This window comes from Camponotus vicinus, unplaced genomic scaffold (genome assembly GCF_025532165.1).
Source record: "Camponotus vicinus isolate PSW18456_S1 unplaced genomic scaffold, iyCamVici1.0 SCAF_7, whole genome shotgun sequence".
Classification (NCBI taxonomy): Eukaryota; Metazoa; Arthropoda; class Insecta; order Hymenoptera; family Formicidae; genus Camponotus; species Camponotus vicinus.
The window spans coordinates 125,330-140,321 of record NW_028141979.1 but is presented as its reverse complement, the minus strand read 5'-3'; the positions used below and the strand labels follow the sequence as shown (position 1 = coordinate 140,321).

The following is a 14,992-nucleotide window of genomic DNA, read 5'->3' as shown; positions in this document are numbered from 1 at the left end:
TATATGCATAAGAAAATGGACCAATCAATTTTCTTACGTTTCATTCTTCTGAAGAATGTAACCCATACAAGCACGGTCAGGGAGACGCTCTGGATGCTTTGAAGCGTTTAATTGACCAATCAGGTTAAAGAAATCTGTACTCCTTTTGTCCTGATTGGTCGACCAAACGCTTCAAAGCATACAGAGCGCCTTCCCGATCGCAGCCACAATGTATGACCATACAATAAAACCGCCATTAGTTTCTTGGTTAAATTCCAATTTTTAATTTTTAATGCGTAATCTGATGCGGGCTTAGGAAATTGACCAAGCACGGTTCATCGTTGTCGCTATATACGAGAATACTTGATTTATAATTGGTCAATTTGTTTACGACACTACTACGATTAAGATTACGATTAGTCAATTTTTTCACGCGCTCACGATTTTAATCTAATGCCGGTAAAATCAATCAAAGGAGAAGCATCATTCGTTTTTATTTAATTTTTGATAAACGCCAGAATGAAATAATTTCACAAGCGTTGAGCGAAACGCCAAGTGGAATGTGCCTATTGACGTCTTTTATACACAAATTATGGCGCGAATTTGAATAAGATATTCTTATGTTTGACTTTACGATAAGTGGAAAACTTAAATTTTTCGCACGCATTCGACATTTGTTTCCCCTTTTTACATAAGCATCATGCGATGCTATTTTCAATAATGTACAATATAATTTCTTCTTTCTCACATTTCTCAAACGTTTACATTACACGATTGACTACAAAAAAAAATCTGAATCTATAGCTTGTAATCTTATAACAAAAGGTCTCGAAGGAAAGGAAAATTAAGCATTGCAGCGTATTGTATACAAAACTTTTATTTATTTAACGATATATATTTATGGAATATTTACGGGATTATACTTTCCATTAGGTACATGTCGTTTGAAAAGCTTTCCTTATATTCTTTCCTTTACTTACTTGAAACGTATACCGAGAGATTTGCAATGTACTCACCCTATGATTTCAACATAAACCATAGTATATAATTGTCTCTTTGTATCTTATAAAATATAAATCAAGATTCTCTCCTTTTCTCCTCTCTCTCTCTCTCTCTTTCTCTCTGTCTAACGATCTCTACAGTATGGTACAAAAAAATTGATACTTTTTATTTAAAGTACTTTCTATGTATTCAATTGCAACTTAAAAGTAGAGAGAAAGTTTTCAGCCACGCACAGTTTCCGTGAAATACGTATATGGATCGAGCACATAGCGGAGGCGCTCCATCTTAGAGCCACATTGCAAGATGGAGCGAAGAAAGTAACGATTCTTTATCCAATAAACAAGATGCTCCATCTATATGCGTATAGATACGCTTCGACGCATAAATCCAGTCGAAATCTAATCTATTCGTACAAAGCAACATCTCGTCAAATAATAGAAGGCTAAAAGTACTCTAGTCGCTAGCTAACTCGGCGACAAATCATTGTTGCGCGTTGTGCTGCGTCTCTAGCAAGCAATCCCGCACGGCGACTCTGGCCTGCTGAATGCCGTTCTTCAATCTCTCGGCGGCACTGCGGCTGCCCGCGTACGAGAGACGAATGTCCCTGCCGAGCTCCTCGATAATCATCAACAATTTACCGTAATTGTTTTGACCAGGCACGGTCGGAAAATTGATCATGCTGGACGGGCTGGCCTGCGCCACTTGTACAGTTTGTACATTCTGCAGATTCCTGGGATTTGGCACGGTGATCACAGGTTCGGGGATACGTGGCGGAGGTGGCGGCGGCGGTGGCGGCTGAATCTCCGACATCTTGGGCAACGTCGGTGGATCGTTCAGCTTCGTGATCGTTATCTCGTTCAGTTTGGCCAGCTCCGTTAGCTTCGCCATCTCGCTTGCCATCTTCGAGTACTCGGGCGATATCTTGGCGATATCGTTCTGCATATTCGACTGCATCTTCATCATCTCGTTCATCTTTGTCTTTTCGTTCATTTTTGCAATCTCCTTTGCCATCTCGCTGATTTGAGCGATCTCGTTCAATTTCGTTATGTCGTTATTCGTGTATTTGGCCATTTCTGTCATTTTTACCATTTCGTTTAACTTTGCCAATTCGTTCATTCTCTGCACCTCGTTGATTTTAGCCATTTGCGACATTTTCATCATCTCGTTCATCTTGGCCATTTCGTTGATTTTGTTAATGTCATTGTACTTGGCCATCTCGGAAAGTTTCACCATCTCGCTCATCTTGGCGATCTCCTGCATCTTCATGTATTCCGTAGTCTTGGCGTATTCCGCCATCTTTTCCATTTCGTATCTTTTCGCCATATCCTGCGACATCTTATTTAATTCGGAATTCATTTTGCTAAACTCTGCCAGTTGAGCCATTTGAACTATATGCTCAGGTACTTTTCCCCTTTCCATCATTTGCTTCAATTCCGCGGATATTTTATTCATATTCATCTCGGACATTTGGGCTATCGTCGTGGGATCCGGAGGAGGCATTTTAGACAGTTCCGCAATTTTAGAAATCTCTCTCGCAAGATTCTCGTCCAGACAACGCTTTTTTTTGGCACGATGCCTAGCCATTCGCTGAGCCTCTTGCATTCTCCTCAGTGCCGCTTGCTCCTCGGTTTCCTTAGCTCTGGCGTTCTTCATTATCTCCACAGTCGTATACAATCTAACAGCACGTTCCTCTCCAGTTTCTGACATCTATAAACTCGCATTTCCCTCACTGTCTTAACCTAAGATTTTCTCGGGGAACTGGGCATAACGCGCAAACACAAGTGGCAAATGTGTCCTTTGTGCGATGTATCATTTTTAATCGAATTACAAAACAATCTCTAAAATATTTGGGGGCATTCGAGCCCGGTCGATTCTCTCTAATATTTCCACTCGACTCGTATATATTTGGCAGTTCGATTACAATTGTCCATTTATCTATATACGCCACAATTTGAAAAGTAGCCTCGATAATCGGGAATCCACCTGAAAGACAGACAAACAATCGTAAGTTATATTATACATGTACGATGGCACGACAGAGAGGATAATAAAATGCGCTCGAGTGAAACCTAACCAATCTTTTTTTAAGAGAGACAGCGTAAATAATATTGTATCGGGGGGGGGAAAAAAAACGATAGCGTACGTCAAAACAACCTGTTTAATCGGAAAGCCAAAGAGGAGGATTACTGCTGAAAGTCGACGATATTATCGTCGAAACTTGTAACAGCAAGACTCGATATGTCTCGATTAAATCGCACGGATTAACGATGCACGGAACAGCGATTTCGCGATCGAGAGATAAAAACGGCGACAAACGGTGAACTCGTCTCCGGAATATGCGGCGCGGCGAGAAACTTGGCGATGCGGGAGATTTTACGTTCGAAATTGTGCGCACATGGTCAGACTCGTCCAACGTATGCGTCGCCGAATCCTCCGGCTCCATTGCCCGTGTGCGACGTGCGACGCGCGACGCGAACGAGAAAGATTCGAAAAGAAGACGCGTCCGTCGCGTCGACGCGCATGCGCGTCGAGCTAAGAACGACGTCATTGGCAATCGTTGTCGCTTGCCGCGTCGTCTTCTTCTCGCGGTTTACAGACCCCCCCCCCTCCATCCTCGTCGCGTGCTCGTCGATCGACAACAATGGCGGACGCGTTCCGGATTTGCCGATCCACCGGAGCGCGCGATCAACTCACCCTGGCGAGAAATTTGCCGATCGCAGGAGGCCTCGGCTCGCATCCGCGACTCCCCGCGGACTCTGTCGCGTCCGCCGACCGCGTCTCTCGGTGATCCGTGCGTCTTTTCCCCAAGTTTTCCCGCGGACAAACGCACAAAGGCCGCATCGACCGACATGTAAGATTTTCACGTTTGGAGCCACTTTAAGGGGCCAAGCGGGGTCGTCGCCGATAGGCTGCGTGTGACGTGGTTGCGTTTATTGACCATAACCCCTTCCTACCTATCGTCTGCAACTTTACGACAGACAGGTGTACGACCCGCGAAACTATTGACCGCCGCGGCGGCGCGCCTCCACATCCGATCTCGCCTCGCCTCGCCTCGCCTCTCCTCTGACCCGACTTGACTCGATTCCATGTCCTTTGAGAGAGTCGCGCATCTTGAAACGTACACGCGATATTTTATCGTTCGCTAAGACGGAATAGGCAGTCTGCGAAGGAGACTGAGAGACATTCTTAATTGTTTCTTTGATCGGTGGAGATTGAAACGGACAGCGTACAGCCATTTGCTCTATAAGCGATCAACAATAGCGATCGCATGATAATTTGATGGTTTCGCGTCGCGCAAAACTCTCGTGAGCCAAAGAGACGCATCGTTTGTCGCGGGATAATTTTGAGAATTAAATTGCTCTCGCCTCAAAATGCCGGGACAATGAGAGACGGCGAGATTGGAGCGAGATGGAAAATATAGCGGTACATTATTGCTGTCTCGACACGGCATCGGATTCTATTAGAAATTTATATAAATGATGCGACACGGATGAGAGAGATGGTACGTGTGTTTGTACGCTACTGATGACGTTTAAAAAAAAGTAAGTATTACAAAAATTATATATGCACTTTTGGTGTAAAATATTAAAAATATGTCGATACATGGAAAGGATAAATTTCATAAATGTATGTCGATACTTTATGGCAAATAAATCTGTATGCGCTAAATAAATAAAAAATTTAAATAATTATAATTATACATTTTTTCAATTCTATTTTCAAAATTGTAAAAGGTTTAAGGAAATTTAAAAATATCGGCATAAATTGCACGCAAGGACAAACTGCTTAATAAATGTCAGTTTTTTAAAAGCACTATCAAACCACTACATATGTGTATATGTATAAACATATATAAAATTTATGAATTGCAAAACAAAAGATACATACATAGATACATTTTTACTTGTTGAGCGTACAGATTTGTTTCTTTTGCGGTATTAATTTGTATTTGTGAATAATTTAACATAAACTTAAATTAAAGAGGCAAAACTATATATCGGTCACACATAGTTGAAGAGGTTTAATGAATATTATGCGAGAATGTAACAAAAATAAATAACTATATTTTCTATCGTACAATGAAATACTTTGTTTCAGATTACACATCCAAGGTCAATAATATATATATTATCAAGGGAATGGTATCTCTTAAAACTAAAAGTTACTTAACATGTATATATTGCCATACGAATACTACTTTCTCTTATTATTAGTCATTCTTCCTGTATATCTCTTTTTTAAACTTTGGTCGTGGCTTGGGTGGGAATTGTTTGTAAATAATTAAAATTTTAATATGTGAAGATACAATGTGTAAATGATATTGTAGATTTCCTGTCTACCTCTTATGTACATACATACATGTGTACATAAGGCTATCACATTGCTCGCACTTTCTATATCCACCTTTCTCTCTATTTTTGCTTTAAAGTTAACAAGTACATATTTGTTTCGTTTTAAATGCAGAAATTTTTAGAAAATATAAGCAGAACAGCCTACTCTTTGGCAAATTATGTATTTCCTATAGCATAATTGCGCATGCGCACATTTCTATATATGTTGCAAAATTACTTTCAAGTTTTGCCATATATGCATTGGTTGTGTATACAATTACACGCATATGCATCTATACAAAATTACACAACACACATGTTTACATATCCATATATATAAAAATTTTCCAATTTTTAAAATTTGTGCAATGCAATAAAATATGTTGAAATGTTAGGAATTTTAAAAGAATTTTTAAATATGAAAATCTATAAAAAAGTAAAAAGATTCAAAATTAAATTTTATTAGTGATTAAAAGTTCATCCAATCCCATTCTTCCCTGATGTTTCCATATCCTGAATCTGGCAACATCTTTTCGTGTAATAATACCAATCACCTAAATAGAGAATATATCGTAAATAAATCTGCAAAGCTTACGGCAAATATTATACAGACTTTACCTCATTTGTGTCGTTCACCACTGGTATGTGACGTAATCCTAATGCTCTAAAAAGCCTGAATGTCCTCGGCAGTGTTGCAGACTGTAAAAAATATCAACAAGGTAACGTCATTTTACACGCATTGTAGAGATATCTCAATGTAAAAAATACTAACGTGTTGTATCGTATAAGGGGAAGGATTCATAAAATGTCTCAAATCTATCGTATAAGTTTTTTCTTCATCAGTAATGGCGACTTGCTCGATAGTCGGATACCTAGGATACTCGTTTCTAAACATTTCTATACTTAAAGGTTTCTCCCAGGATTCCGCGTATTCATTAAATACTTTGTTTTTCAATAGTACTATTAATTGTGAACGCAATATCAAACCTCGAAATCGACCATAAGAATTTATCTCGGTCTGAAATGAGATAACATCATTAAAGTAAATATATAAAGTTATGATACGTGGGAAAACATTCCAAATATTACCTGATCGCTACTTGGCGGATCAACAACGGGAAATCCATTAAATGTAACGCATTTTAAAAGCTCAACGATATGTCCTACATTTTCGACAGTCTTTAGAGCGACTATCGGATGACTCATTATCTCACTTGCATAAATATTATTTGACAGTGGTGGGGATTCCCATGGAAGTAATGGAATCCCAGCCATTTGTGTATGAATGTCGTAAATTCCCTAAAGAGTAAATATATTTTATTATTAAAAATATATGCGTAGACACGCGTGGTTGTGTATGCGTGTATGTGCGTGCACATATATGTGCATGCATAATATACCTGCCTCATTAAAGAAATCACCAACCCACTTAGCCATTATAAGAACTATTATGACAGGTAAACCGAAAGATATTCCTTGTGTCGCTTCTATCAAGATCGCAGTCAAACTTATGGTCATTCTAACTACCCCTCCTAGTTGTGCAGCAGCACCCAATAAAGCATACTTGCCAGGATCTAATACTTCCTATGAAAAATAAAATCGTACATAACGTAACGCGATCGGTATTTAATTTTACATACACGTCAAAAATTTCAATTTATAATTTTTTCCTTACACAATCCGGGCATATCCTCGATAGGGCCGATCCAATTAATCTACCCCATGCAGATCCAATCAACAAAGAGGGAATAAAGAGGCCACTCGACATTGACAGGCCGAAAGTAGCGGCAGCAAGAAAGAAATACAGAATAACAAAAACTGCCAGTGTTATGTCGTTATGAGATCCTACAAATATGTGTGTATGTATATGTATACGTCGCTCTTAATTATACTTATTATAATTTCTTATCGTACGTGTAAATCGTCCTGACCTTTAGGATCGTGAAATAATGATCGTACACTGCTTTCCGGAGTTTGAAACCACAAAGAGGCGACGGCACTATACTGTCCTTCCGCGCAATACATTTGAACTGGAAACTTTGTAGGATCGTTACCTAATGGTTTACAATCATTGATAAAGTATATCATCAAGGAACCCATTGTCGCGCTTAATATTGCCACTAGGAGAGCTTCGATTACTTTTAGCCATTTTTGCCTCACGAATCGCAAACGAAAACGAGTGATCCTGTAATTGACATGATTCCAAAGAGCGCCGAATAATCCGCCGAACGTGCCCATTATCATGAACAGAGGAATCTCATAAATTTGATATGGAATCGATTCAAATTTTCCTAGATTCAATAAGCCTGGATAAGAAAGATCTCCCAAGTGTCCGTGGTACGCGCTCAAGACCACGTTTAAAGTGAATGTAGTAATCATACTGGCAAAAAACGTTCTCCACGTGAGGCTTTGATTGAAAAAGCTAGTTCCTTCTTCTATACTAAACAAGACTCCACCTAGAGAATTAAGCAATTGCAAGGATCGCAGGATACTATTTTTCTCTATATATTTATATATATTAATATTTACCAATTGGCGCTCCGAAAGCCGCCGATACTCCGGATGCGGCGCCCCCGGACACAAAGTCTCGTTTCTCATGATCCTCTCTAAAATATTTGAATATCTTTAAATCCTTTCTAAAAGTAGTACTTTTACCTTGAGAAATTCCTGCGGCCACAATAGCGCCAGAGTGAATCATAGGACCTTCCTGCATGGAAATCAAGTAAAAAAGTGAGTTATCCAGTAAAAAATGGAAAACGATAATAAAACGATAATAAATTGTTTACCTTGCCTCCTGCTAAACCTCCGACTACGGTGCATATAACGCCGATAGTTTTCACAGCCAAAGTTTTAATACGTACAACTCGTGGTATTTTAACTCCGTTCAAATAACATTTTACTTGCGGAATACCACTTCCCGCAGCAACAGGTTCAATGTAGGATACTAGAATGGCACCTATTAAAACTGGTACCATATTTAACACCAACCACATCATATATGGTACCCATATACAACCTTCTACCACACATTTGTCCACATCTATCATTGATATAAGAAATGTGTATTATTTTAGAGGATATCGTACATTGCAAAAATGAAATATGTCACACTCGACGTACATTTCTTAAGCCAGCTGTGTTTTAGGCTGGATAATTCTTCTATCGATATATCTATGAAGCACGCTATAAGGGCAGTGCAAATTCCAATCAAAAGAAAGATAAACCATCTGGCAAAATTTTTTTTAACAACAAATTTATACCCCTTCTTCCTTTCTTCATCTTGCAGGAGATAATTTTCACACGGATCATAATCCAAGCTCTGAGAATAAAGATTCGATTACTTTATTAAATATGATACCATACGCAAGCAAAAGATAAGATAATATGTAAGAAAGTATGCGAGAGAGGATATATACAATTGCGTACTTTTACACATGCTTGCAATCATTGCACGATTTGTCGAATAAATTAATCGAATTTTATTAGGCAATTACCTCATAATTGGTCGATAGGAAATTGGTTGCTCCTGGAATTATGTCCCCGGTATTTAGTCTTCTGGAATAACTCGAGATAGCCTCTGCACCGCCGTATGTTGTATTGTCGATAGTACTCTATTGACATAATATCGAATATCTTATAAATGCCTGTTAAGAGAAACGACTTTCGATCGTTTAATAATTTACTATTGTAAGACATTATATATAAATCTAAAGAATGCCTAGATAAGACAAAGACAAGATATAACCAAATAAGATGTATTATTATTATTATTATTATTATTATTACATATATAGACGAGAAGAAAAAGTATATTCTTCTCTTTAATGGACTGTCAAACTAAACTTACTCGAAATCGTACGTCGATATTCTCAGAGTACGATGCAAAATTGTTTCTTGGCTTGATTAACCTCTCTCTATCCTCATGGTTGTATATATCGAGATTATCGCCGTCTTCTCTATTACTTTGTATATCGGTTCTCTGTTCTGGTGAATTCATCATTTTTGACAGTTAATATGACAGGAACTAGAGATGTACTTTCAATCGCATTTTTCAATGTCTATTATAATCGAACGCGTCTTCGGGACGATTTTTAAACAAATTGATGAGAGTTTACCTTACTCAATCACAATCTCACAATATATGACGTACGTACGTACATACATACATACATGCATAAGATTGGTGCGTGTGTAAGCGCGAGAAGGACAATGGAAGGTAAGAGGATGACAAATATGACTAATATCGAATGATTCATTATTTCGGAAATGCAACATGCAACGATAACTTTCGATCGATCGATGAAACGCCCAAGCGCTTGTAACGAGATATGAACGAGATGCGCGCGCGTTTGCGTTCAATTTAATAAAATGATGTATGTATAAACATATCTATAAAATATTAATAAAATGATATATAAAATTAAATTAATTTTAATATATATATATATATTTAAAAAAAATATAATATATATATAAATAAATTATATATATTTATATTTATATTTTATATTTAAATGTTATTCTATAAAATATATTAATATTATAAATTGAGGAAAATATTTAATGTAAATATTTCAACTTAATATTAACAGAATCAGATCAGAGGTGCGTTCGGAAATCTTGCGAAGCAATCATATCTTTGTCCTGATTGATCAAGCCATCGCTATCTCGCGAGTAAGATTTCCGAATGCATTCCATAACGAAAAGATTGGTAGCGTGCTCCAAGTCGCGCTAAAGTTTAAAATTATACGAAACCGCGTAACAACTTTACGTTATTCCCGTTTTTAGGAAAATTAACATTGAGCAGCAAGTTGTGCGAGCATTATTAAAAGGAACGACACTGCAGCCAATCAATGTTTTATAAATGTGACAATTTAAATCTGGAGTAACAAAAGTTTGAACTAGATAATCGAGAAATGTCTCAAATTTAGCAAGAGAAACATTCTTCACCTAATCTAACCTACATGGAGATTTTTGGAGAAATTTGAAATTTTTTCTCAGCGAAAATATATTAAAAAGGTATGAGGAAATAAAATTGAATAAAATTTAATTGTAAATGTTTTCAGTCAAGGCTAAATATTTATCTTTATACAAGCATTCAAAAAATTTTCAGCCGAATGTACACACATGTTAAAATCGAGTGTGAATATAATGAAGAAAATTCTTAAAATATTGTTTACAATCTAATATACAAATGTATAAATGTACACAGAAGTTCTCCCCCCCCCCCCTCTCTCTCTCTCTCTCTAACGTGTTAACTAAAGTTTCGATTCTCGGCATTTTTAACTTCCAGGAACAACGTAAACAGCGTGTGTAGGGCTTCCAATTTAGTATTCTCTCGCGTAGGAATGTCCAAAAGATTGCAAATCACGTCGACCAGTTGTGGCAGATCGCAATCGAGTCCCGACAGATCCAATTGCAATTCGTTGAGCTTATCTTCGACCTGTGGTGGCCATTGCTGCATCAAACCATCGATATCCGGCATCGCTCGATTTAGCTGCACGGTTGGCGGATGTTTGCTCCTGTGCAACTGATTCATGTCACCGATCCACTTGTCAATCGATTTGCCATTTCTCTCGGCGTCCTCGATCCTTTTAACGACAGCCTGTCTGGCGGCCGCTCCGGCGCTTCTCGAATGACTACGAAGCTGCAGATGCAATACCGCGGGATCGGACTGTTCGGTACAGGGCTCGTCCAATACCGTCAAACCGATCTTATCCTCGATGCCATCGGGCCGTGGCACCTTTATGAAGGCATCTATGTCGCCGACCGCAGGTATGTAATCGGGAATGAATGGTATCAGCTTGTAGTTTAGCTCGATTCTCTGCGGCGTGTATCTGATGATGAATCGACGCGAAATAAGTTGTTTGACAATCGACAAAAACAATTCTTTTGGCTCTTTAAAAATAATTCTTTCTTCTTAATTCATTTATCTTATATATTATATATTATAAAACAAACGATAAATTTTTAGCGTATATAAATAATAGAATATAAAAATACAAATAGCCCGTACTTGCCTCATTATATTATGAAATAGTTCTTTGACTTCTGTCGATGCTTCCAGATTTTCAAATTCCTTGGGATCGTATAGATCAATTGGTTTTGCTACATTTGTACCTTGTATATCATCATCGTCGCTCTCTTCGCTATCCGAGGGATCGCTGCCGATTTCCAGCGATTTCTCAAAGCCGATTTCGTTGCTCGAATACCTATTTGTTGGATATAATTTATGCAAGCTATTTTTAAAGTAAGCTTAAATTAAAATATATTACCATATATATATTTGCTGCAAGTTATTATTATCGGCACCTATTAATAATTTGCGCGCGCAATTTATACCGCGGTTACCTTCTAAATTCATGTTTCCTTTCGCGTGGCGAGTTGTCCTCCAATATGTTCGAACTGTCGCTTTTCCTCGCTTTCCTAGAACTCACAGGTCTGTGGCTTACGGGGCTTTTAATTTCCTCAGCGTTGCGTACCACAATAGTTTCATCAAATTTACCGAACGCCGGGATATCGCGCGTTCTCTCGTCCTCTTCATCGCTGCTATCCTTGATGTCCATGCTTCGCGCCGAGGAACGTCCATCGACGCGTCCTTCGACGATTGCTCTCAGAGTCTGTATGATGACGGGATAGACCGGCAGAACACAAATCGCACAATTGATTTATTTATGTAAATTTACTATCGCTAAATATTACGATGAAAAGAAAAAGAGAATACTTTGTCCGTGACATTACCTGTGTTGCATTCACAGTTGGTGGGGGTGGGGATTTGTTTTCCCAACGTTGCCATAGTTTTATCGATTGGCATTAGCTGACATAAGCATCATGTTAGCCATATTAAATAATAGTAATAATAATCATCAAATTCAATTCGATTATTAATACATAATAAATAAATTAATAATACAAATGATAAAAGTAATACAAATGCTTAAAATATATGCGTGAAAATATGAAAGCATGTCCAAATTTTTTTCAATCGTTTGCATAAAATATGTTTTAAATACATATCTATATTGCTACATACATGTATGTAAATTACCTTTTTTGACACGAGAGTTTCACAATTTTATTAGATTTTAATCGCAATGGGGATTCCCTCGCTTCCAAATAATTTATTCATTATTCGTCATTAATAATCTCATCATTACACAATATTTCATCATTAATAATCTCTGGCTTCATGAAACAATCTAACGATATGCGAAGATGAATTAGATACGCCGCATCTTTTTCATTCAATCACAAATGATGTAAATAAATCCACATCGATCGTGACAATTTATTGTAATGTGAAGCAGTTAACATTTATAATTCTGCAATAATAAATATTTGCATTTATGCAATATTCCACATTATGTGACATCTTTATATTTGTGTACACATTTATTGGAATTTATATATTTTCGATTTTGTATAATATTTTTTAACTTTCCGTAGACGCAAGTAATGCAATATCGATTTGATAAAAGAGAAAAGATTTTAGTTGTTTTGAAAAGATTTTTCTGTCGCGTTTTTTATCGCTAACGCTAATGACTATATCGATTTTATATCGAATTCAATCTTTACACATAACCCACATAATCCAATGAAAGACACTGTGTCCGCAATGATAAAGCTGGCTTCCATTTTATGACAGACAATACAGACAAGGGCAATAAATTGTTGAGCGATTAAAACCCGCGCGAGTCGTTATCTACCGATAACGCACACGCCGAAAGGGTTAATCGTCATTAAAAACGCACAAGTAATCAGTCTAGAACTCACGGAACCGTAATAAAACATTTATTAACGTTCGTTATAAACCGATCACAAACACGTGTATATATGTATGCGTATATATAATCCCATGTACATATATTATATCCACCGGCACGACATGGAAAGATTGATAAAAATACAAAAGACAATGTCGAAAGAAGAAACAACGTAAAGGCACGTAAGCATATCGTGTCGGTAAAAGGACGATATAAATTGTAACAAGGAAAATAAAATTATCAAAAACTGTTTTGTAATTATAATATAGCGTGAGAAAAATTTTATAACTGTCAAAATTAGAAGAATCGCACATCCTTTCATGCAAGAAAGATATTCTCGTCTCAAGTTGACGTTGCGACAAATTAAATATCAAATAAATTTCCTTGCTTAGCTTTAGATGTTGGTGTTTAATTTTAAAAGTGATCGCTTCTCTTGTATTTTCGCTATATCGGATATTTTCCGTAGACGTGACCACTCCTGGTGCGTCTTACCAACCATTCCCGAGCTATAGTTTGAGAAGCGGGATAATTCACTTGTGTCTTATGAGAATGTTGCGAACGGATGGAACGCACCTTGTAATTTGAGGCTTTCGATTCTAAAAAGAGAAAGGAAAGATTAACTTGACGATTCTAAAAAGAGAAAGGAAAGATTAACTTGACGAAATAGATTTTCAACAAATATTTTTAATATTCAGATTTGTTGAAATAAAAACTCTCTATCTCTTACATTACTTTAGAAATTTTTGTAGAAGAAATTGAAAGAGGAAATCGGGAAAGAGAATATATATATTTTTTACATCACAACCTGAATTTCAAAATCGTGAGAAAGAATTTTCTGTTTGCAGTCTTTTTCTTTCAAGATGTGCAATGATAGATAATGCTACTAATTAATTTGCTTCCTATAAGAAGAGAGATGAATGACTTACGCAATGACACTCTGCATTTTGAGAAACTCGGATACGAGATATTTTGCTGTTTAAGAACCGTGTCCCGCGATGGATTGATCGAGTTGCAATCGTGAAAATAACTTATTAAGCTAGAGTTTGCGGGTTTCGAGTACCAAAGAGGCGACGAATTCTCAAAAGCCGTAGATATCCTGAATTTATAAGGAGAATAAAGAAAAAATTTTAATCGAGTCCTCAACTCTCTCTCTCTCTCTCTCTCTCTCTCTCTCTCTTTCATATAATATAAAATAGATAATAAAATTATTATCACAAATAAAATTAATTAAATAAATAATAATTATTTGAATAAAATTTTATTACTTTTCGAGTAACTTTTTGAAAACTTACATTTCAATATTATTGATATCGTAATTCGACGCTTCGTTCTTGGTGGAATTTGCGGGTAGAATCATAAACGCAAAGAGGAGGCCGCAAACAGTGAAAAGTACGAAAAAATCGGTGGCGGGATGCGGCGCAACGTCCAATATCTTTGAATTCGCGTTATCAAAATTTTCCTCCGCTAGCGTGAACCACGTAAGTTCGCGAAAAATAAAATCCTATGATATATAAAGTTGTAAAAGTGAAGGTCGGTACACATTAATGTATACAGCAAAAGATGAAAGTTGACATAACTTGCCGACATTTGTCAGCTGCTCGAGATAATAAAAAGTAATATATCGACATAAATGTTAACGCGTTAACAATATCTCGCTTCATCGCATTGTCAATCACACAAACAGGTTAAGTGCAAAAATGAAACATACTCGTAGAAATATCAAAATTTGTCGAACAATCAATTGCATTAAATAATAAATGTCACCCAGAGTATCCATCTTTGATCATCATTTATCAATCGTTGTCAAGCAAATTTAAATCTTTATTTTATTTTCTGTAATTATATACGGCTTTTCGTCGTGTCATTTCGTGCCAAGGAAAACTTAATTCAAAAAATCTGAAAGTTATCGATAAAGAA

At 36.9% G+C, this 14,992-nt stretch overlaps 4 protein-coding genes across 7 annotated transcripts; all 4 read right to left on the bottom strand.

The window, feature by feature from the left end:
- Window positions 1-840: 840 nt before the first annotated feature.
- LOC145974119 (uncharacterized) lies at window positions 841-3,473 on the bottom strand. The gene is made up of 2 exons (XM_083103916.1): window positions 3,136-3,473; window positions 841-2,964 (listed from the first exon to the last, which is right to left on the bottom strand). Exon 2 carries the CDS (start codon window positions 2,686-2,688, stop codon window positions 1,462-1,464), a length of 1,227 nt encoding a protein of 408 aa, XP_082960042.1. The 5' UTR covers window positions 2,689-2,964; window positions 3,136-3,473; the 3' UTR covers window positions 841-1,461.
- Window positions 3,474-5,025: 1,552 nt separating this feature from the next.
- On the bottom strand, window positions 5,026-9,539 carry Clc-b (chloride channel protein 7). Of its 2 annotated transcripts, XM_083103915.1 has the most exons (13): window positions 9,160-9,183; window positions 8,807-8,923; window positions 8,573-8,631; window positions 8,433-8,495; window positions 8,099-8,352; window positions 7,842-8,019; window positions 7,244-7,768; window positions 6,988-7,157; window positions 6,717-6,896; window positions 6,402-6,611; window positions 6,085-6,330; window positions 5,931-6,011; window positions 5,026-5,866 (listed from the first exon to the last, which is right to left on the bottom strand). In XM_083103915.1, exons 2-13 carry the CDS (start codon window positions 8,809-8,811, stop codon window positions 5,765-5,767), a joined length of 2,073 nt encoding a protein of 690 aa, XP_082960041.1. In that variant the 5' UTR covers window positions 8,812-8,923; window positions 9,160-9,183; the 3' UTR covers window positions 5,026-5,764. The 2 variants fall into 2 exon arrangements, with proteins under 2 accessions (XP_082960041.1, XP_082960039.1); XM_083103913.1 differs by having other exon boundaries at window positions 8,433-8,631; window positions 9,160-9,539.
- An 803-nt stretch (window positions 9,540-10,342) lies between these two features.
- Window positions 10,343-12,511, bottom strand: Ift46 (intraflagellar transport 46). Its single transcript, XM_083103917.1, has 5 exons — window positions 12,361-12,511; window positions 12,054-12,129; window positions 11,664-11,932; window positions 11,333-11,524; window positions 10,343-11,149 (listed from the first exon to the last, which is right to left on the bottom strand). Exons 3-5 carry the CDS (start codon window positions 11,876-11,878, stop codon window positions 10,567-10,569), a joined length of 990 nt encoding a protein of 329 aa, XP_082960043.1. The 5' UTR covers window positions 11,879-11,932; window positions 12,054-12,129; window positions 12,361-12,511; the 3' UTR covers window positions 10,343-10,566.
- A 22-nt stretch (window positions 12,512-12,533) lies between these two features.
- On the bottom strand, window positions 12,534-14,978 carry LOC145974121 (uncharacterized). 3 transcript variants are annotated; one of them, XR_014439631.1, is made up of 5 exons: window positions 14,784-14,978; window positions 14,368-14,576; window positions 14,002-14,171; window positions 13,365-13,671; window positions 12,534-12,634 (listed from the first exon to the last, which is right to left on the bottom strand). XR_014439631.1 is itself a non-coding variant. In XM_083103918.1 (4 exons), the coding sequence occupies exons 1-4, from the start codon at window positions 14,850-14,852 to the stop codon at window positions 13,520-13,522; spliced, it is 600 nt and encodes a 199-aa protein (XP_082960044.1). In that variant the 5' UTR covers window positions 14,853-14,978; the 3' UTR covers window positions 13,082-13,519. The 3 variants fall into 3 exon arrangements, 2 of the variants coding, with proteins under 2 accessions (XP_082960044.1, XP_082960045.1); XM_083103918.1 differs by lacking the exon at window positions 12,534-12,634 and having other exon boundaries at window positions 13,082-13,671; XM_083103919.1 differs by lacking the exons at window positions 12,534-12,634; window positions 14,784-14,978 and adding an exon at window positions 14,657-14,767 and having other exon boundaries at window positions 13,082-13,671.
- Window positions 14,979-14,992: the final 14 nt, after the last annotated feature.

Coding starts and splice junctions, on each gene's coding strand:
- LOC145974119 (XM_083103916.1), bottom strand. CDS start 2,688: ATGTCAGAAACTGGAGAGGAACGTGCTGTTAGATTGTATACGACTGTG.
- Clc-b (XM_083103913.1), bottom strand. CDS start 9,312: ATGATGAATTCACCAGAACAGAGAACCGATATACAAAGTAATAGAGAA. Junction 7,158..7,243: donor ATTATTTCACGATCCTAAAG/GTCAGGACGATT, acceptor ACATATTTGTAG/GATCTCATAACGACATAACA. Junction 6,612..6,716: donor TTGGTGATTTCTTTAATGAG/GCAGGTATATTA, acceptor TTTACTCTTTAG/GGAATTTACGACATTCATAC.
- Ift46 (XM_083103917.1), bottom strand. CDS start 11,878: ATGGACATCAAGGATAGCAGCGATGAAGAGGACGAGAGAACGCGCGAT. Junction 11,525..11,663: donor AGGAAACATGAATTTAGAAG/GTAACCGCGGTA, acceptor TCCAACAAATAG/GTATTCGAGCAACGAAATCG. Junction 11,150..11,332: donor CTATTTCATAATATAATGAG/GCAAGTACGGGC, acceptor ATTCATCATCAG/ATACACGCCGCAGAGAATCG.
- LOC145974121 (XM_083103918.1), bottom strand. CDS start 14,852: ATGGATACTCTGGGTGACATTTATTATTTAATGCAATTGATTGTTCGA. Junction 14,577..14,783: donor AAATTTTGATATTTCTACGA/GTATGTTTCATT, acceptor TATATATCATAG/GATTTTATTTTTCGCGAACT. Junction 13,672..14,001: donor AAAATGCAGAGTGTCATTGC/GTAAGTCATTCA, acceptor TTCTCTTTTTAG/AATCGAAAGCCTCAAATTAC.